Source organism: Rhinichthys klamathensis, unplaced genomic scaffold (genome assembly GCF_029890125.1).
Source record: "Rhinichthys klamathensis goyatoka isolate OS25496 unplaced genomic scaffold, OSU_Roscu_1.1 h1tg000225l_1, whole genome shotgun sequence".
Classification (NCBI taxonomy): domain Eukaryota; kingdom Metazoa; phylum Chordata; class Actinopteri; order Cypriniformes; family Leuciscidae; genus Rhinichthys; species Rhinichthys klamathensis.
The window spans coordinates 2,009,854-2,031,685 of NW_026606749.1; the positions used below are offsets into that span (position 1 = coordinate 2,009,854).

Sequence of the window (21,832 nt, forward strand, 5' to 3'; positions counted from 1 at the left end):
AAAAACACTCTGGTCCCCAGAGGGTTAAAACAAATAATGAGTGGGGTATTACTGATGTATTTTATGTAGTCGATTAAAACATGAAAATATCTTGAGCTTTTGTTAACCACAGACCCTATTTCAGGCAATTAACCAAAAACCCATTGGGGGAAAAAATTACTGATACGATTGAACAGGAAGTGCAAAAATACGATTTCCCCCCCCCCCCCCAGTTTTTATGACTCATTTATGGCACACTATTCAGAAGTGGTTTTATTTACAGAAACCAAATGAAAACCATGGAAACACCAAAAACACTTTAATAATATATTATGTGTTTCATTACAGGTGAGCAACTGTTTGGATACCTTTATCAACAGAAAACTAATCATTGTTACATAGCTCAACACGGTTAGTCTTATCGTTTAAATCTTCTTTCCTTGATTTACAGTGAGTAACATGTTAATAATACCATGCCTCAGTCAGAGACAACACTATTTTGCGGCTAACATAGCAAAATCAGAAAGACCTTTATTTGTAGTAACAGTATTTTCTCCACCATATGAAATATTTTAAAATTGATCACATGCCATTTAGCAATCCAGATTTTAATATGATATTCTAATATTGATCTAGCTTACTGCAGTGTACAAAAAGTGTCTTATACCAGACACTGAGAGAACACAGATTAACGTTATAACATAACTTTCAACACACTCAAATGTATTTTAGTATGATTGTTTTGACCAAGTAGAACAGCGCTGCGTTACCCCATAATTTTAATTTGTCAAATAAAGTGACCTCTATGAGTAGTAATTCAGCACTCACGACTATTTCATCAGAATGAGATAAAATAATGTGAATTTAATAATAGTGGTTTGACGAGATTTCTCGTCGGGTGAAAAGTTTCTGTCATCACCATGACGGAGCGTGAGGGAAATTAGCAAAGAATATGCCACCGCTACATTCACATTATATTACGGTGCCCACCACTGTCGTTTTGCTGTTTTAAAAAAAATAAAAACCATTGTAAACGTCTGCTCTGCTCATCTAGCACGAGTTGCAGTCTCACACAGTGCAGCAGGAATCACAGTTCACTGATCATGTGACGATGGCGGAGGATTCGTTGCCCAACACAGCCGTGTGTGATACATTTCTTATCTTGTAGAATACGCGCTCAGCACCACCGTTCCCTATACACAGAGTATGTGTGATCGCGAATCCGAAAGTGAAAGTAAAATCGAGCTCCCTGATGCACACAAATTAGTCTGCATACAATAGCCTGTCTTCAAATATCAAACCTATCTCTGGACTGTGTAGTTGTGGCTTTGGTCTCTGTTTTGGTCTCTGTTTGCACTTTGAATACTGAGAGAGTAGGCCTACTTTGATAATGGTTGCACTTGCACTTATTGTTTGCACTTAAGTACTTATTTGTACTTATTATTTTTGTTATGTATGCTGTTTTTATTTCTATGTTTGTGGAAAGGAGTTCAATTAGGAGGTCACACACAGACTCAATCTGGAAGCTCATAATTCAAGTACAGTAAGGACTGAAGAGACTGTGAAATCATACAGGAGAGAAGCCAGTCAGTTGGGTTTGTGGCAAAACCTTTTACAGTTTATTACTTATATTGTTGTCTTTCAATGCATTTGATAATTCATACTCAAAGTAGATACGAAATGACATTCATTACAAGATTATTAGTTAAAGGTGCTCTATGTAGCTTTTCTTCTAAAATTAATCCTTTTTTTATTGCCTGTGTGTGAAGGGGTTGTAATCACACATTACAATGATCCACTTGTCGGGTTTTGCTATTACCTCTGAAGGCCAATATTCATATTTATATGTGAAGTCTCCGGGTAGGATTTACCGCGAAATCCAACGGATGTGACGTGCATGCGCGCTCCCGAGCCTCTCTCTTTATAGTCTATGCGACCGACGGCACTGCAGCTAACGACATGGAGTCTGATAACACCCCAAAACGACCTGCCTCCAGCACAACACAGACTCCAACACAAACTCCACAAAAATATATATATATAAAAAAAAATGTCTCTGCTGAAGCTCGTCAAGCCAAACGTGATTATGATCGACTCAGGACGAAAACACGGATCAACGTCGGCAGAGCTTTTGAATTATTAGTAAACTCTAATGAAATAGCAAGGTAAACTACATGAGACATGAAAAGAATACAAAAGACTGTTCCAGGATAAGAAAAAGTAGGTGCTTTAGGATGTATACTTGTTTTATGTACTAGATCTACTGTCTAACGTTACTCATCCCACTACTATCATATTGTTTATAATAAACATTTCCAGACACGTTCAGTACAGTAATGCTACTTCCTACTGTCTTACTGTTACACTGACATTGTTCAGTCTAGTTCACCGTTTTCGTTATCATATTATACATTCACCTATGTTGACATTGCTGATTGTGAAAGATACACGAATAGTTAGTGAAATGCCGTAGGCTAGATAACATCACATGTCGGGTAAATGCAGTCAATGTAACGTTATCATGGTACGAGCATGAGGCATTAGTTCAACGTCAAGCTGATAAAAGTAGCCTATTATTGTAACGTTGCAGTGGGAGTTTACATGAGTTTCCAGCATGTTGTGTGATGCTTTCGCCGTTGCATTGAAAGTCTCCGTGTGGCCGGTAGTGAATGCTCGCTCTTGAGATTGCACACGCACACGAGCGCTCTTGTTGCAATCTGAAACATCACCACTAGAGGCCGCTAAAAAATACATAGAGCACCTTTAAAACATTTAAAAATGCACCTGCAGACTATTTTTCTAGGCATGAATTTTGTTACGGAGGATTTCTATAAAATATTGTGCAAAAATCTCATCTCGTCTCGTTCTCGTGAATCCAATCTCGTGTCTCGTCTCATCTTGTGAGATGAGCGTCTCGTCACACCCCTAGAATTTAAGTGATCAAACGTTCCTGTAACAAAGTTCAAGTTCAGGGAAGAAAGAGGCGGACATTAAAGGTAACTTTAATCGCAATAAACATAATCAACAAAAAACGAAAGGAGCGGCAGTGGCGCTCCTTTCAGTAAACAGTAGAGTAAAATGTACCAGGCCCTGCCCTGCTTAATACCAGAGTAACGTAAATAAAACTATAATACATTAGCTCACCCATGAACATGATTTCTGCCTGAGTCCCTTTGAATTGCTTACCATAGACTCATTAGGCTGTGGAGGTGAAGACGACAACTCCCATAAATTCCATGCTCATTCACAGCGTCATCAAGCTACGCCTTTATTATTGTTTTGAAAAAGCAACCTTTAACAGCTAAACTTACATACTGTGCATAGGGGTGTGCCGGTTTCAGAATTGGTGATGACGGTTATGACGTGAGTCAAATGTGACGGTTCGTAACATAACCGTCGGTCGGGTCGGGGGGGGGGGGGGGGGGGGGGGGAATAACTGTTCGTCTGTTATAGGACAACTTAGTTTGTATAAACAAGCAGACACTGATTAGCTACTGGCTCTACGTTTATTTAACATGAACAGCAAGACAACTAGAAGTGAATGTGCTTTCCATTAAATGTATCACACAGCAAACAAATCCTTAACTAACAAAACAAACAAACGTTGCAATGAACGTGCTTTTTTTAAAATAAATCAGACACTGTAAACAAAACTTTAACGAAAAAACTTTGCAATGAACTTTGCAATTTAGACGCGCAAGCTGCGAGCCGGTGCAGTAAGACGTGCATGCTCGGGCAGATTCGGCTTGAAGTCGTTCATCCTCGGACAAGGCGCCGCGCGCGCTGTTACAAAAAAAAAGCCGTGCACACAGCCAAGCCAAATGGGGTCTTGCCGGTCTTCCGCACCGAACGCGTCATTTTTGCCGCGCGCACCTTCGCGCTCGTGCGGACGCGTCGAGTATAAACAAGGCTTTACTCCGTGTGAGCGCGCGCTCTGATCGGTAAAGGTGCACAGACCTCTCCTGAATCATCTCCAGCAGTAGCAGCCTCCGTTTCCCTCTTAAGCTGATATTAGTATTTAAACATTCTCTATGATAAAAAATGTTTGTAAAAAATATTTTAATAGCACGGTTTTGGCGGTTATAGAGTTCTAATGACGGTGTTCAACTATAACCGTCGGTCTCACGGTTATATAATAACCGTCACACCCCTAACTGTGCATTTAAGAAATGAGAGAAACTTGTATATGACAGTAAACAGGCCTACCGGTAATTCAAAGCCTAATAAGCTCTATTGTTCTACAGTTACAAGAACAGAAAGTGTAAAGCAGAAACAGGCTGACAGCACACATTTCCACTAGCTCTACATATGACCTCTTGCTTGCAGTAAAAGCCAAATGACTTACACTAGTGCCATCTGAAGGATACAGTGTGTTATACTCACTCCAATTAAATTCATTCAACTATAAAGCAATTCATCCAAACATTAATTATTAACCCAAAAGCACAAAAACTAGTAAATAAAATAAAATGTCCCATTCAAGGTGGCCATATTTGCAACATATTTGTCAGTCTCAACAATCTTAATGGCTATGAATTTTAAACATTTGGTTCCATACAGTGTGTACATTGGCATTACTACATGGATATATTGTACTAGTACTGTTTTTAGTATTTCCAAGATTGTATTTATAGCTAAAACAACCATAGCTATCAATATATAACCGTACCTTTGATATACAATGACTGTGATACAGAATTGTTCATACTGCTCATCCCACTCTGAATTGCTTTGGCTAGTTGTTCTTTTGATACACTGATGTGAGGCTTTAGATGCATTGAGTTCATTGTGCTGCTCGACTGCTGACTCACTGGACATTAGCATATGATTATAATGACGGAAGACCAGTGAAACCGTAGAGGTGAAGAGGAGCATTTAAAACACATGGGATGAATTCCCCATGGCATTTTTGCACCAGTAAAGGACATTACAGGAAGGAAAACAATTAAAGGCCATGCAAAGTATGCATACCATGGTGTCTTGGAGGAAGCAAATTGGCTTTAAACAGAGTTCTCACACCTTTGGACCAAAAAATGTCCATGTCCATTACAGTAATTTGTGATCAGTAGATGAGGATTTTTAATAATTATTTTGCTTCAGACCAAATTGTTAAGTCATTCAGACTGATTTGTGAACCCGTGTGACTCATTTAAAAGTGGATTGAAGCAACAATTTGTTTAAAAATTAGATATCATGACATGCAAGAAAATTTAGTCCTCACAAGATCAATTGGTAGTTAATGAAATTTTCTAGATCAGAACAAAAATAGAAAAATCTAAATCTGGAAATCTGACTTTTCCAGATCTAGAAAACATCTTAAAAGATTTCCAGGTCTTCTATGATTGTGGGGAACCCTGCATTTATAATCAAATGATGTGTCCTTGCAATTTGTTTTTTTGCAAAAACCTGATGAAATGTCTTTCCTTTTACCTGGTATATGAGACAAAAATATGCTAAGGGGTAATTAAATGTAACAAATCATATAAAAATGTACCATCTTGTATTAGAAAATTAAACAACGTTTTATCATACTTTGATAATAGCATTAATCTTTTAAACAACCAAGAAGATAGTGATCAAACTATATTACATCAACATACGAGTCAATCTGGACGACTAGCTGACACGAGTCACGACTATACTGCCCTCTAGTGCGTAGTGCGCGTCTGGTGCATGTGTCGAATGTGTTCATCCTGAGCTTTATTGGAAAATGTAGGCTATATTGTCTCAATGTAACTCAATTAAGTTAAAACAGTATTCCCTTGTTTTATGTTACATAAACCTGATTGAATTAGGTTACAACAACAAAATTAGAATTCATAGGTAGAATCAGGAAGAAATACCTCCTTAAAGCAACACCTGCACGTTCACTTTTTTACAGTGCAGGGACTCATCTCACAATCACTCATTCAACACTTCATCTATTGCCAAAATTATGAAAAAAAGATCAGTTAAGATTAAAAAAATAAACCAAAAATGTAATCAGAATGCATATTTTATGCATAAAAAATGTCCGTCAAAACCAACACGAACAATGATACGTTAGAGATTTATTTGTAGCCACTAGGGATGCACCGAAATGAAAGTTTTGGCCGATACCGATAATTCCTTATAGTTGAAAGTAGATAACCGATTTATTGGGAGATAAATTTAAATCCAAATTTTTATATAATATTTGAGAGCCTGATAACAAAAACAAAAGTCTCACCAGTAAAAGTCATGTCCCAAACACACAATTATAATGTTCTCATTATAATTTTATGTAGCCTATATGACAGACTTGTGCTGCACATGTTGCAATTAACTGTATTTTCCTTTTTTGAAGTGATTCCAATCATATTTCAAGCAATTTAAAACCATCATGGCGAACAGTGCACATCTGAAGCGTCTCAGCTGAGGGAAATAATCCATTATTTATCTGCTTTTATATATCGGCCAAATCTTCTTATCGGGCTGATAACGATAACATAAAAGGGCCCTATTTTAACAATCTAAGCGCATGGTCTAAACCGCATGGTGCAAGTTCACTTAGGACGTGTCCGAATCCACTTTTGCTAGTTTAACGGTGGGAAAAATGGTCGGAGCGCCAGGCGCATGGTCTAAAAGGGTTCTCCCTATTCTCTTAATGAGTAATGGGTGTGTTTTGGGTGTAACGTGCAATAAACCAATCAGAGTCTTTAAAAGCCAGTTGCGCTCACGCCATGGCGGATTCGCTACATGGTGGAATTTGCAAGCGGAAAGACTGAATGCTTACGGATCTACTCGTGTGCAAGGTTAAAGCGCGCAAGCAGACCATCTCAAGCCGGATTCCACCATATCTTTATGTACACAATAATAATCTTTTACATTGTAATCCTTTTATTTTTAATATTTGGCATGTTTGTGTGCTGCTGCGCGTCCCGTGTGTAATAAGCAGAGTGTATGCCAGTTGTGCACCCGCCTATAGGCGCATATTACTAATCCGCCCTTTAAATAACAAAAAAAAAAATACTGCACCATTGATATTAGACCAGGTTTTTGTTGGTCAATGGCACGGTCTTTTTCAGTTGCCTCAAATTAGCAACACACCAACAATGCGCCTGAACACACCTTGTTTTTTTAAGACCAGCACGCCCATGGGCGAACAGATGGGCGCAAATGCATTTGCTATTTAAACAACGTGGCGCAGGACGTGAAAATGATAACTGCGTCGGGATGAAACTATCAAAAAGCACTTAGCGCCTGGCGCTGCATTGCGCCGATTGTATGATAGGGCCCTAAAAATGAACCGATATAGGCCAAAACTAATATTGTGGCCGATATATCGTGCATCCCTAGTAGCCACCATTACAATCCTGCGTGTAATGCAGCTCACTGTCACCGAACGTGTGATTGATTGATCATGTAAAACTCCAGATAAGTTTTGTAACTCGCCTTGACTACAGACTGACATTTAGGACAACTGATCTTACAGTGTGACATGGCTTACAGCGATGATCATGTTCGTACAGTCTGACAAGTAACAATCGTAAAGGACTATTATAAATCGCACAGTGTGCACCCGGCTTTAGTTAGCATTTATTCTCTTTAGCATGCAGTGTGAAGCATTTCAAATGGTTCCCTGATCATTCAGATTCAATTTCATTCAATATCATGCACGTTATCTCTCACAGAGCATTTTGAAGCCACTTTATAGGCCGCCATTTTCTCCTCCTCGGAAAGAATCTGGTAATGTGGGTTTTCCAGGAAATGCGTGTACTCGCTGGATCTCTGCTTCTACTACCTTGTATTGTGCACGTTATTTTTTTGACAGACATCGATCTCATGATCTGGATTTAAAAACATATTGATCGTAAGGTAATAATTATGTATTTCTTAGCTGCCAAGCATTCAGTGAAGTGCTTGTTGCCCATGATTGTGGCAAGTCGATGCTTTTTAGTTCTAATATTCCAACCGACAGCGAGCCTAAGTTTTTGACGGCCGTGATAACGTGTGTAGGGGCGAACTATGTTTGATTTTTGGGTAAATTATAAGATGCCCTGGAGATGTTGTAAATGCTTTCTGCAAAGTTCATTACACTTATTTTACGGAATGAAGTTTATTTCGTGGCTTAAAGTTGCTGTAGGTAACTTTTGAAAAAATGTATTTGCTAAAACTGTCATTATGTCCTGACAGTAGAATATGAGACAGATAATCTGTGTAAAAATCAAGCTCCTCTGGCTCCTCCCAGTGGTCCTATTGCCATTTGCAAGAAATACACGCTCCCGGTCAGAAACAACCAATCAGAGCCAGGAGGAATGTCTTAGCAGTGTCAATCACGCTCGTGTACGCGCTGATCACACCCCTCTCTTGCACAGCGCGAGCGCGAGCCGTCGTTCAAACTCAAGATTGCCGGCGTGCTGCAGCTGTGCTTATGACGGAGAAACAACCTAAACTGCCAATTCTCGAGTGACACCTGCTCATAAAACAAAGAGGTAAAAGGAAAAAGACTGATGACGATAAACAAGCGAAAAAGAAAGAATTAGCCTACACAGTTGACTCAGTGTCAAAACTCTAGCCGCATAACATGTAGATAAAATGTCACACACTCTGCTAAGCAACAATTGAAACCTGCTAATTCACTGGCTTGTCATGTTGCTGAAATAATGTACTAGCACACCTTATCTAGCATTATATATCGCTAGAATAATTACTTACATACTGTAACGTTAGTTACCGTTATATTAACGTTATCTTACTAGCTATTTATAACTTATAGAAAGAGTGCAACGTTATAAAGTTACATGTAGGCTATTGCAAAATACATAATGATTTGAGGACCAAGTTTGTAGTCAAAGTATGGGCAGGCCATAGTCAATGTAAAGCATATTATTGACGTTTAGTGCCTATTAGTGAATGTGCCATATAACTTTTTATCCGCCGTTATGGGTGGCCCTGTTTACTAGCCTGCGCGTTCACGACGGGCTCCGCTGTGGAGGATGAGCTGTGGAGGGAGGGCTGTAGCGCAGCAGAGAGCAAGGGGGTGGGACCTGTAAGTTGTGCTTGTTCAAATTTTCAGGCTAAGTCAACGTTTTCTCAAAACTTCGTACTGCAGCTTTAAATAAATTACATTACTCGGAGACTGACATGTTTGCCTTGTTACAAATGTTACAATCAACTGTCGCAAATTCACTGATTTTGAAAGTCAAGTAGCCTACATTTTTTACCAGGAAAGGAGTGGTTTTGATGCTCAAAGTTCTTTAATCTAAACCAATGAAAATGCAGATCCTGTTGTAAATAATAGTGAAAAAATCACTTTTTAAAACTGTTCTTCCATTATTACATATTTTGACTCATATACAAACACTATTAGGGAAACCTATTATTTATAAAAAAAAATAATTAAAATAAAAAATAAAAAAACTATTGTTTGTTTGCTTGCTTTTACCAAACACCTACAGAGAGAAACGTGAATCAATTAGCATTAAATATATATATATATTAAAAAAATCTTTTTCAGTTTTATTTGTCATAGCAGTCTTCTTAACCACTACTATAGACATACATTTTCTGCTTTGTTGTCAAGGTAACATTTAGATTCAGATAATGTGGCAGTGACATATTATTCCAAACAGTGTGTATCAGTACAGCATAAAAATGATGCTCACTTTCTAAAGGAATTCACCAATGTCACCAAATGTATTAAACAAACACAACTACCGGTATGTGATCTGTCCCAGCATTAGACACAACACTCTATCTGTATCCCTGTTCTTTCCCTATCTGCTGTCCTGGTATCTCTCTCTCTCTGTCCCAATGCTGAGGACAAGAGTCACGGGAAGAAAACAGGCCAAAACACTGAGGCGAGTAAATCCTATCAAGGAAATCTCTTGGACTGTTTCCAGATCACAGCAGAAACTCATGTAAGTAAAGAGTAACTCCACTTCCTGGCACAGTCCCTGAATATAACTTTCATTACTAACAAAAAGTATCAACAAGTACCATGGTATTATAATGCTTTTATACATGGTATAATTTACAATACCTATCATTGAATGATATGTAATGTATGTGGGGGGTTTTAACACCTTTTTGTCTTTACAAGTTCATTTTAAATGATCCTGTGGAAAAATAATCTACGTAGCAATATAAATAGAAAGGGAATAAATAGTAATTAAGCAAGAATTAGCAAAATACTACAAAATCTACAACCGTTTTAGATAGAGTTATTTCGACCTAAATAACATTCGTGTACCATAGAATAGTAATATGATAACATTCAAAAGTTTGGTGTTGGCAAGATTTTTCAATCCTTTTTCGGTTACACTTTACAATAAGGTTTCATTAGTTAAATACATTAGTTGACACAAACTAATAATGAACTGCAATTCTACAGCATTTATTAATCTTTGTTAATGTTAATTTCAACACTTACTAACTATGAAAATCAAAAGTTGTATTTGTTAGCATTAGTTAATCCACTGTGAAGTAACATGAACAAACAATGAGCAGCTGTATTTGTATTAACTAAAGTTAACAAAGATTAACAAATGCAGTAACAAATGTACTTTTCATGGTTAGTTCATGTTAGGTAATACATTAACTAACAAATGAAACCTTATTGTAAAGTGTTACCATTTTGTCTTTTGTTCAAGTTTAAAAGAACAGTATTTTTTTTTTTTATGGTAACACTAAATGTATTTTACTCTCACTTTTGATCAATTTAATACATCCTTGCTGAATAAAAGTATGCATCTCTTTAAAAAAAAAGTCTTACTAAGCCCAAACATTTAAGCAGTACTGTACAAATGGAAGTATGATGGTGCATTATAATCTCAAACATCACTGTACTATGATACTGACACAGTAAAGTACTTTGAAAGGTATCACATGGGCAAATAATCAGATTTACTGCTGTATATCGTTCTCTAAAAAAAATATGTAATCTGAAACCAGTTGACAGATTTTTGATATGGAATAAACAAAGAATTTCTTTGTAAAAATAAAGAGTTTTTATGGTGTGCAATTTTACATGCTCATATGTGCTGTTGCATAACACCTAGGCTACATAGCTAAATGAAAAGGAATACATCCCTTTTAAAATGGATAACCCAAAATATGAAGGAAAAAACAGTCTGTACCAACAAAAATTAAAGGCTGCTTCTATTTATAAATGTTCCTCATCGTTATCAAAGAAAAGCACTTGACCCTCAATAGTAGACAACAGATATTTACTCTGTTCCTCAGTCTGTAGACATTGAAGTGCGGCAAACAACGTTTTTCCTACCTGATGATGAGGTATACTCCTCTTCTACAGAGTTACTCTCTTTGTCCATAAAGGTAAAATTCCCCACAGAAAAAACAAAGCTACAACGTGGCAAATGAAAAGCGCTGAGTTTCACCTGTGGGTGTGTCGACTGGGCAAAGCGTGATCAGATATCTCACTCGAGAGCCAGCACACCTATGCGTCACATGGTCAACCTTCTTTATGAGGCTAACATTCCTTATGAGGTCAGTGATTTTATAATATAACACAGGATCACTATCACCAACTACACTCTTTAAACCAGACATTGTTTTCTATGAAGTAGGTGGTTTAACTATTCAGGGGGAACAACAAATAGCCTAATTGAAAAATCTTCAAATAAGCAATAATGAAGATTTTTGGAAAAACTAGACCAATCACAGATATTTCTTCTGACTTTTTGACAAGATTATCCTTCCATTGTCTTACCTCGGTTTTCCATTCCCACGTCAAGAACACAGCAGCAGGTAGAGGTTCCTGAGGAAATAAAAGACGGAAGACTTGATTTGTAAAAACACTACATGTATATATATACACTCACCTAAAGAATTATTAGGAACACCTGTTCAATTTCTCATTAATGCAATTATCTTATCAACCAATCACATGGCAGTTGCTTCAATGCATTTAGGGGTGTGGTCCTGGTCAAGACAATCTCCTGAACTCCAAACTGAATGTCAGAATGGGAAAGAAAGGTGATTTAAGCAATTTTGAGTGTGGCATGGTTGTTGGTGCCAGACGGCCCGGTCTGAGTATTTCACAATCTGCTTAGTTACTGGGATTTTCACGCACAACCATTTCTAGGGTTTACAAAGAATGGTGTGAAAAGGGAAAAACATCCAGTATGTGGCAGTCCTGTGGGCGAAAATGCCTTGTTGATGCTAGAGGTCAGAGGAGAATGGGCCGACTGATTCAAGCTGATAGAAGAGCAACTTTGACTGAAATAACCACTCGTCACAACCGAGGTATGCAGCAAAGCATTTGTGAAGCCACAACACGCACAACCTTGAGCCAGATGGGCTACAACAGCAGAAGACCCCACCGGGTACCACTCATCTCCACTACAAATAGGAAAAAGAGGCTACAATTTGCAAGAGCTCACCAAAATTGGACAGTTGAAGACTGGAAAAATGTTGCCTGGTCTGATGAGTCTCGATTTCTGTTGAGACATTTAGATGGTAGAGTCAGATTTTGGCATAAACAGAATGAGAACATGGATCCATCATGCCTTGTTACCACTGTGCAGGCTGGTGGTGGTGGTGTAATGGTGTGGGGGATGTTTTCTTGGCACACTTTAGGCCCCGTAGTGCCAATTGGGCATAGTTTAAATGCCACGGCCTACCTGAGCATTGTTTCTGACCATGTCCATCCCTTTATGGCCACCATGTCCCCATCCTCTGATGGCTACTTCCAGCAGGATAATGCACCATGTCACAAAGCTCGAATCATTTCAAATTGGTTTCTTGAACATGACAATGAGTTCACTGTACTAAAATGGCCCCCACAGTCACCAGATCTCAACCCAATAGAGCATTTTTGGGATGTGGTGGAACGGGAGCTTCGTGCCCTGGATGTGCATCCCACAAATCTCCATCAACTGCAAGATGCTATCCTATCAATATGGGCCAACATTTCTAAAGAATGCTTTCAGCACCTTGTTGAATCAATGCCACGTAGAATTAAGGCAGTTCTGAAGGCGAAAGGGGGTCAAACACAGTATTAGTATGGTGTTCCTAATAATCCTTTAGGTGAGTGTATATTCACAATACAATGGCTACAATGTACTTAAAACAACAGACCTCACATTGATTGACACAACAAGAACCCATGAATGAAGCCAACATGCCAGTAAAGGACAATGTACAGACAAAACATCATTATTGCAAAATAAACAGCAACAACCCGGTATCACTTTTTTTGTGTGATAATGACTATATTATTATTATTATCTTATAAACATATTATACTACTTACCAAATAAATAAATAGACATTAAATATTGATTTGAAATGATTCTTAATTCTTATTCACTTTGATTATGAAAAAAAAAAAGACAGTGTGGAGTGATAAGTGTCATGAAGCAATGAAACTGGTCAACTGTGATTGCCATGTAATAACTACAGTCCTTTATCTGGTAAAACTAACACAACGTACCATATCTCATCCATTCCAACACATGATAAAATTAATCTCAAATTAAATAGAAATAAAATAAAAAATAATAATAAAAACTTGCAAGCTTGCACCCATTTAAGAACAAGGTCAATATAGAACTACCTTCCATCAACTATTAGGCCTATTTCCAATAACTTCTAAATAGAGGTAATACCACATTTTTTGTATATTTTAATATTTAATCACAATATTTTTTAATACATTTTTATATTTATGTTATATATTTATATATTTTAAATGTATTTATTATTGAATGTAAATTATAGAACATTAAATGTATGTAACATAAAAATTATGCCAGTAGCTATTTTTATAACTTAAAAAAAAAATGTATTTCGTTTTTGGATTTTACCAAAACCTTTTTTTTTTCATTTTTTTTTTCAAAAACATCCTAGATGTTTTCTGTCTTCTGAAACTCCAGAAAACGTAATATGCTTGACAGTAAACACAGACCTTCACGTATCATCTGCATTAAAACACGTGCATTTGCTAAAACATGTCTAAAATTATAATGAATAATCATTAATTATGTTTGTCACTGCAGACTCTTATATAACTGTCTGTAACTATTCACTAATTGACAGGATTATTGCTTACGAAGCAGCATAGTAGTTCCTCTGGAAATTAAATGACAGCAATTATTTTGTAAAAGTTTAACAGTGTTTCCCACCTTTGTCCCTCTAGTGGGGTCCGGGGACATTGTACCTATAATCAAACATATATATATATATATATATATATATATATATTACAGTTTAGCTCCAACTAGAATAACTTATGTCTGTTTTTATATAAATTAAATGTATGTCAGCTCATGATAACAAAACACCATATTAAGTTGTTTTAAATTTTAAATATATAAGATTAGGCTACATGTGTATGAATTTATACTTTATACTTCATCACTTCATGTAACCTATCCTGTCTGTAAAATAAGACAAATGTTAATGAATTTATTAAATAAATATTTGTAATAATTGTTCATGTTTGTTGTAATGTAGCTACACTGTAAAAAAAAAATCCTAATTTTACAGAAAATAACAGATTTTTTTTTGACGTTCATTTTCTTTCATTTTAAATTGTACTCAAAACTGTGTAAAATTACAAATATCTGTAAATTAAAAATTCAGCTGTTATTTTAGGTATTGTGACATTAATGACAAATCGCAGTAATTACAATTTTTTATACAGAAAAATTACTGTATTTTACATAGAGTATTTTTTCTGTTTTCTTAAATTACATAAAAATGTATGTAAAATTACAAATATAATCTGTAATTAAACTGTAACAAAACAGTTAAATGATAAAACGGTCGAATGAATGGCATATTACATTACAATTAACAAGAACACTATTGACAATTTTCCCATTCCAGTTTTCTCAGAAGCAAAAGTCATCATAGTTGGGTAAACTTCTATAGCAGTGAATGAGAGACTACATCATTAGACTAATTTATCTCATATAAAATGCATTTTGTTGAATTAATTAACCCGTGGCGCTAACAAAGCGCTTCAGTTCACCAGTGTACATTCAGCTCTTCAGCTTCAGCACACGCATGCAATGCTGTTATTTAAAAATGTAATATTAATTTTAGATGTTTCCTATTCAAAAACATTGCTGCATTATTAAAAACTAGCACTTTTATTTTTCATCAACAATATTGTTTAAATAAAATAATTTCATTATTGTTCGAGCATAGGCTATTTCAATTTACCCATGGCAAATGCATTTTGAGTCTTTAAGTAATTAATGATGTCCAATTTGTTTGCATTATTTAGGCATTATTTATTTTATGTATAGTATTTGTAAAAGGTTTTTTTTTTTTTTATATATAAAGAAAGTTGGCCAGAAGTGTAAAATAATACTGTATTGTATGCTTGCTTTACAGTATGTTAAAGTGATTGGGACATGGCTTTTAATAGTGAGACTTTTGTTTTCGTAATCAGGCTTAAAATTTTGGATTTAGATATATCGGTTATTGGCATTCAAATATAAAGAATTATCGGTTATCAGTATTGGCCACAATGACCAGTATTGTCATATCGGTGCACCCCTAAAATAAACATGAATGAACATCTTAAACTAGAAAAAATAACATTTTGCTAAATATTACATAGGCTATGCATTACATTTTTAGTTAATCTGTTATGTCTTAATTTAATGTATGAATAAATCCATAATGAAAACAAGTTATAAACCACATAATTATTTATTTAATCATTTATTTCAAAACCGAATCAAAGTAGAAACATAATTAGCCTATATTATTAAAAAGTAATTCAATTAAATGATAAATTATTAGGTAACACTTTATTGTACAGTGTCCCTGTTACACGTTACATGTACTTACTGTAGAAATTATGCATAATTACAAGCAACTAACCCTAAACAACACCCTATTTGTAACTGATTACAGTTGCTCATGTCTTTTATATTACCAATTGTCAGGTTATTTTTGTTTTTTGCTATTCCACAGAAAGTTAAACAAATCTCAGTTTTAATTTTCCTGTAATAGCAATGCTGAAATGTTGCAGTTTCGGATCAACACATGATATACTATGCATACCATTTGTTTCTAAAGTGCTGTTAGGCTTCCACTAATAAGCCTCTTTAAACAGAATCTGTCTCAGGTCCCTTCCCTCTAGTGCTGGCGCAGCTTTAAGCACCAGGACTAATGTGCACTATGAACTCTGGGACAGCATATGTGAAATATCCCCTTCCACCCAACAGGATGAAGGATAACAGATCTAATCTAGATCCTTCAACTGCACAAGCTGATTGAAGTGTCACACTGTCACTAGGGCATCTCGGATATTGGGTCACATGTGATCAAGTTAGGTAGGTGTTTACAGGCAAGTCAATCACAAAGTTGTTAATGATTAATAAAAGTGCTGGGGGGTAGGGGGTTGATTCACATTCTTCATCTTCACATCTTCTACAGTAGGCAGCGGCAGTCAACTGTGAGCGCAGTGCAGCACCCGGACACTTTAGAGAGAGTACAGGCGCTTGAAATGGGGAAGAAGCAGCATTATGAATAGAGCTGAGCAAAAAAAAATTGATTGTTCTATTAATCGTTTTTTCAAATGTGGTCGATTCAAAATCGATTCTCAAAGGCCACGAATCGATTTTTTTTTTTTCATATTTATGACCCAAAAGGCAGTATTAGTTTTCCTACTGTTCATAGGCTTATATGTGAATGGCACAGCTAATGCTGTGAGATTTGATGTTTGTTTTATCTTAAACATAAAATAACCTGATCCTGTTTGATTGCAACTGTTCTGACTTGTCCAATTTTCAGCCTCAATTTTTCATCTTGCATCAAAATCCTGTCTATTCATTGGATGCATTTGAAATATAGAGTTGGGTTCTGTTTTAATGTACCCAAGTGTCCCTAAAATAAAAAGAGTTTAATATACAGGTTTTGTGGCTCTTTATTTCTTTTTATTAATTAATGAACCACTTGTAAACTTATGTTCAATGTTCTTTTTAAATCTATATTCATTGAGTAGAATCGGGAATCGAAATCGAATCGAATTGAGAGATTGCGAATTGAAATCGAATCGGAACATCTGAATCGATACCCAGCCCTAATTATGAATGAAGCTTACTTGACAACAACAGTTCCTATTAGGGATGTGAATTTCTGCCAAAAATGCCATTCGAAAATCGAGGAGCAAAAGTCGATTATCGTTCGAAAATCAAAAAAAAAAAAAAACGCACACTCACAATGACAGAAAGGGAGGCCAATTTCATCTTTAGCGATGTGTCATCAAACAAACTGTTTATTAATTGAACAATTAACATGTTTTCGTCGTTTTTTAACATACCAGTAGTTAACTTATAGAAGAAAAAACAATAAGCAGACAGTCCGCTTTTTTGCATCGCCAAACCAGATGCTCGTTAGATAAAAAAATAATGTCATAATGATTTTATGCAAACCTGCCTTGTTACTGCAAAAGCCTACTTTTTAAACAAATTAGTTTCAATCAAAACTATTTGTGTGATGCCACTGCGCAATACACACACATTACCGCGGGATGGCGGGTGTTCATTTCATAAACTGTGGACAATGGTAGCTTATTTAATGTAGCCTATAAATTAATGTATATGTCCAAAAAACGGATAATGTCATCATACTTGTAGTGCTATCTAGTGCTGCCGCGATTAGTCGACTTAGTCGACGTAATCGACCATGCAAATTAGTCGACGGCAATTTTTTTAGTCGACGTGTCGTTTTACTATTGACCGCTATTTATTTTTGGTCTCCCGTCACAAACGGCTCACTGTAATTCACCTCCACACACCAGTCTGTGCGCCGTGCGCGCCCTGCTGGTTTATCTGCTATCATTTTCCTTCACGTTCCCGCCCGCCTTCACTGCTTTGATATGAAAAATTGCGGAGGCAGGTGACGGAGCTTTCACAGTGGGCTCGTTTGCTGCGGTCCGAGTCCGAGCGCGAGCGCGATTGTTCCCGGCGCCCCCCGCAGCGTTGGTCTGGTTTCACACTCAATTCTATCGAACCCTGTTGAGTTTGCATGCATCTTATGCCATCGCAAACGTGCACGGCGCATGATAGAAAACAGAACGCGGGTCAATATATTGTGTTTTTCAAACGGACTAGTGGATTTCCAAATGTGTTGCCCTGATTGCACACGCAATGCGCGAATACACTGCAGACTCAACTCTCGCGTATCCAAGGTAAATCATCAACACTATCATCCCTTACATGTGTTTTATTTAACTAAATGCATCATAATCAGCTAAAACGCATGGGCAGGTTACTTAACTTCCTGAACAAGCGCTCCCGAGTCCGTGTTGCTTTCACATTCACGCGAACCGCGGCACGGGCCCGCCATGCACGCAAGTGTAAACGCGAGCTACATAACTGCGTGCCTGCCTGCTTTCAGTGCGACTCATAGTGGGCTAACGTTAGTCCAGACTCTTTCAATTCAATTCCAATTTATTTGTATAGCGCTTTTCACAGAAAATGCATTGCATCTACTTTACTATTCAGAGTGATGTTATCAGTTATGCTTTTCAGAAATGTACATAAATTAATCATTATTAGCTTACTGTACATTTTTTAAGGCAGAACAAAGAGCTAATTTAAGTAATACATACATGTTTGTTATTAGAGGATTAGATTAGGACTCTGACTAATATGGTATAGCCTAATGGAAATGCAGATACTTAATGCTTAGATTGTTAATGCATAATGTTTTTGAACAGGTGACATTTTATGTTTTGGCCCTTCAGTTGAGTTCAAAATAAAATGGACACAACGAAATAAACACTTGATTTTTTTTAATTAGTCGTTTAGATTAGTCGACTAATCGAAAAATTAGTCGAAAGATTAGTCGTTAGAAAATTAGTCGTTAGTGGCAGCACTAGTGCTATCGTCACGTAATAATCTGTTTGGTTGTAAAATGTATTACCTCAATGAAATGAACTCGAATGTATCCTGTGGACTCATTCATTCACAGACAGCATACGAAGATGTTCAACTAGATCTTCATCGCTGGCAAAATATGATGCATTTGCAGATTTGCTTTCACTAGACTAAACTGTAGGACCACGGCCACTTCATCCAACGCTCTTGATGTTCTTAAATCTTCCTGTTACGACTCCGTGTCGAGTAGGGCTGTCACTTTTGAGAAAAATCAAATTCGAACGGATATCGAATATCAAGCAATGTATTCGAATATTTTCGAATATCTACGCGCCCCCCCCCCGCGCTCGTGCGGAGCGCGCACACGTGCCTGGCACACATTTGCGCGTCTTTACATGGACCCTTATAATCGGATTGGCGGCTCAATCGGACTAAAAAACCTTCATGTAAACACCTTAATCGATCCGATGGTTTACTCCTTTTGTAATCCGATCGAGAGAACATGTAAACACTTGATCGGATTGAAAACCGAAACTAAAAGGACTGCGCATGTGCAATGACGTATTACGCACGGAGCGAGCTGTTCTTCCTGTTGAATAAAGTGTCATATAAATGAGTGTTCCGTTATTAAAAAATTATCATTTCACTGTAAAGTGAAGCAGGACAACGTCCCACCAGTGCTTGTTTCAGATTCTCATCCACAGATGACTGGTTTTGGATCAAATCATGCACGACAAATCATGCTCATCATCTCCAAATCATGACCAGAGACGGATAAATATTAAGTCTGCTGTTTAAAACAAATAAAGAACCAATAGAGGAGAATAGTTATGCGCGAACAGCGGCATATTCGTGCAGTGTGCGCATGTCAAAAAAATCAATTCCGATTTGAATCTTGTGACATATAACGCGCACATTACTTTATGTATCGTTCATGTAAACACCGTGTTCGGATTCATCAATCGTATTGTCCATTTCCAGACACTACTTTTTAGATGAGTTGTTGGGGTAGAAATTGTCCGCTCAGGCTGGCCGTTCTGTGCGTTATATATCTTCCATTTTCAAAACAGGGTGGCTATTGGCTATTATTCGCTTGATTTGGTCATGAGCTTACGCTACAATACGTTTAGAGTGCCAGCTACTGGATGAGATGGCAAACAATAAAATAAAAAACAAACGGTCTAATCATAGACTGTAAAAATGCGCTAAACATGGCACTTTAAAAACCGGTTAGTTTATTTATAGTTCGATTACGGATATTTCACGTCATGTTCGAATGCATATTCGAATATCGAATAAAAAGTGACAGCCCTAGTGTCGAGTGTGAATTGAAAGCGCTTCAGACGATTCAGTGCGCGAGGAACTGAACAGCTCATTCAAACTGATTCGCGAACCGATTTAGACAGATCTGCCAACTTGTTTGATGAAGTCTTTGAACAGAATCGACTCAAAAGAGTGATTCATTTGCGAATGGAGCATCGCTCATGGCATGCCCATAAAAAAAAAGATAGCGCGCTTGGAATAAACATGTATTTCATTAAAATAAAGTAACGAGAGGAACGTCGCCCAACGTAGTGAAGTAAATGTAGCCTACTTGGTTACTACCATAGACAGTAAAGGTTAGTCTACTACCCACCTCTGTTGGGCACAGAGTTAACGGTCACGACAATGCTCTTCTTCTGTTGTTTGTTTACACTATGTATAAAACACTGGTATCCTAGATCGCGCAGAAGGGGGTTTCATTCATGTTAGTGGTAGCTTGTGTCCCCGACAGGAAAATACCCTGTTGCGCGATCTGTGACAGTAGGCGCGCCGTCAATTATGTCACATTGGAATTGCGGGAAAATATAACGATATTCGAATAAGCACTTTTATGATCGAATTTCGAACGCAGTTCGACTATTCGACTATTCGAAGATCGCGACTCATCCCTAGTTCCTATCCAATAGAAAATATACATAGTAGGGGTGTAATGATATTCAAACAGCAGCACACGTAAGAGACCTCAAAAACAGGAAACTCTTCCCACTGCCTTTAGAATTAAGCTAAGGCCGACTCAGGCCGTGCTCAAGCAATTACCAAGGCAATTGGTGATTTCATGACGCTGGATGTGCGTCCATATATATAAGAATATTATATAAACTTAATCTTTAAAACGTTATGGACGTGACAGAGCACTGAAGCATCGACCTCTTAATTATAGCCCTTATAAATTCAACAGGCAGTGCTGTTATGACAAAAGGAGTAGATTTATTTCTCAGGCATGCCTCCATCTTTCTGCAAAATGCTTTATGTTAAAATAAAGCTTTAAAAAAGGGGGTCTTTGATCCCTCTTTTGAAAGCATGAAATATTGTTGGTTGAAAATTTAATTTTAGCATTGTTGCTCACCTCATATGTGGTGGAAAAACACGGCAATTTTCTTAATTTCTGATACAGCACATTAATACAGTATATTGCAGACCTAAATTGATCTTTAGGTAAAAACTAAATTTTTTCATGGTAAGGATGACTTTTGCGTGGAATTGCCCGTATGAGGCTCGACACATTCACGTTGCCAGATCTAGGGGGGGGAAACAGTAAACAAGAACAACCCCATAATAAAACAAAACTAATTCAAAATGAGTTTTTTTGTTGAAAACAAGACCAAAATATCACAACCAGGCCAGCCCCTTCCCATTTTAATAATCCCATAAACTTGATCACTTAATGAGTCAAAGCCCAAAAAAATAGCCCAAAAAGGCTTACAAAAAAAGTGAAGATGGCAACACTGAAAAGGAGTGCTCTGCTTTAGCAGCCTTCCAACAAAACACGACTCCTCTGCCAATGGCGGTTTTTGCAGAACTTTCTGAGTTTTTGGTCACTGTAGTATTAATTTGGTCAAAAATAGCACTTCCAAAAATGCAAGACTTTTTTTTTTTTCGTTAACACAAGGAATAATTTGGGGGATTCACTCATGTATTTAAATGCGGTTGGCACTCCTGAAACTTTACAGTGTGTATGTGGCTTTTGTTCATTTGCCTGATTA

The 21,832-nt window shown here is 37.0% G+C and overlaps 1 protein-coding gene across 2 annotated transcripts in view; it reads right to left on the minus strand.

Annotated features, from left to right (window-relative positions):
• phactr4a (phosphatase and actin regulator 4a) overlaps positions 1-21,832 on the minus strand; it is a 90,078-nt gene that overhangs the window by 38,964 nt on the left and 29,282 nt on the right. Inside the window, exon 2 of one of the 2 annotated variants that reach the window (XM_056264857.1) lies at positions 11,672-11,719. In XM_056264857.1, coding sequence (XP_056120832.1) covers positions 11,672-11,684 — 13 coding nt within the window. In that variant the 5' untranslated portion in view covers positions 11,685-11,719. Of the gene's footprint in view, positions 1-11,224; positions 11,328-11,671; positions 11,720-21,832 lie in introns of those variants that run through there. The other variant, XM_056264855.1, reaches the window with a different exon arrangement.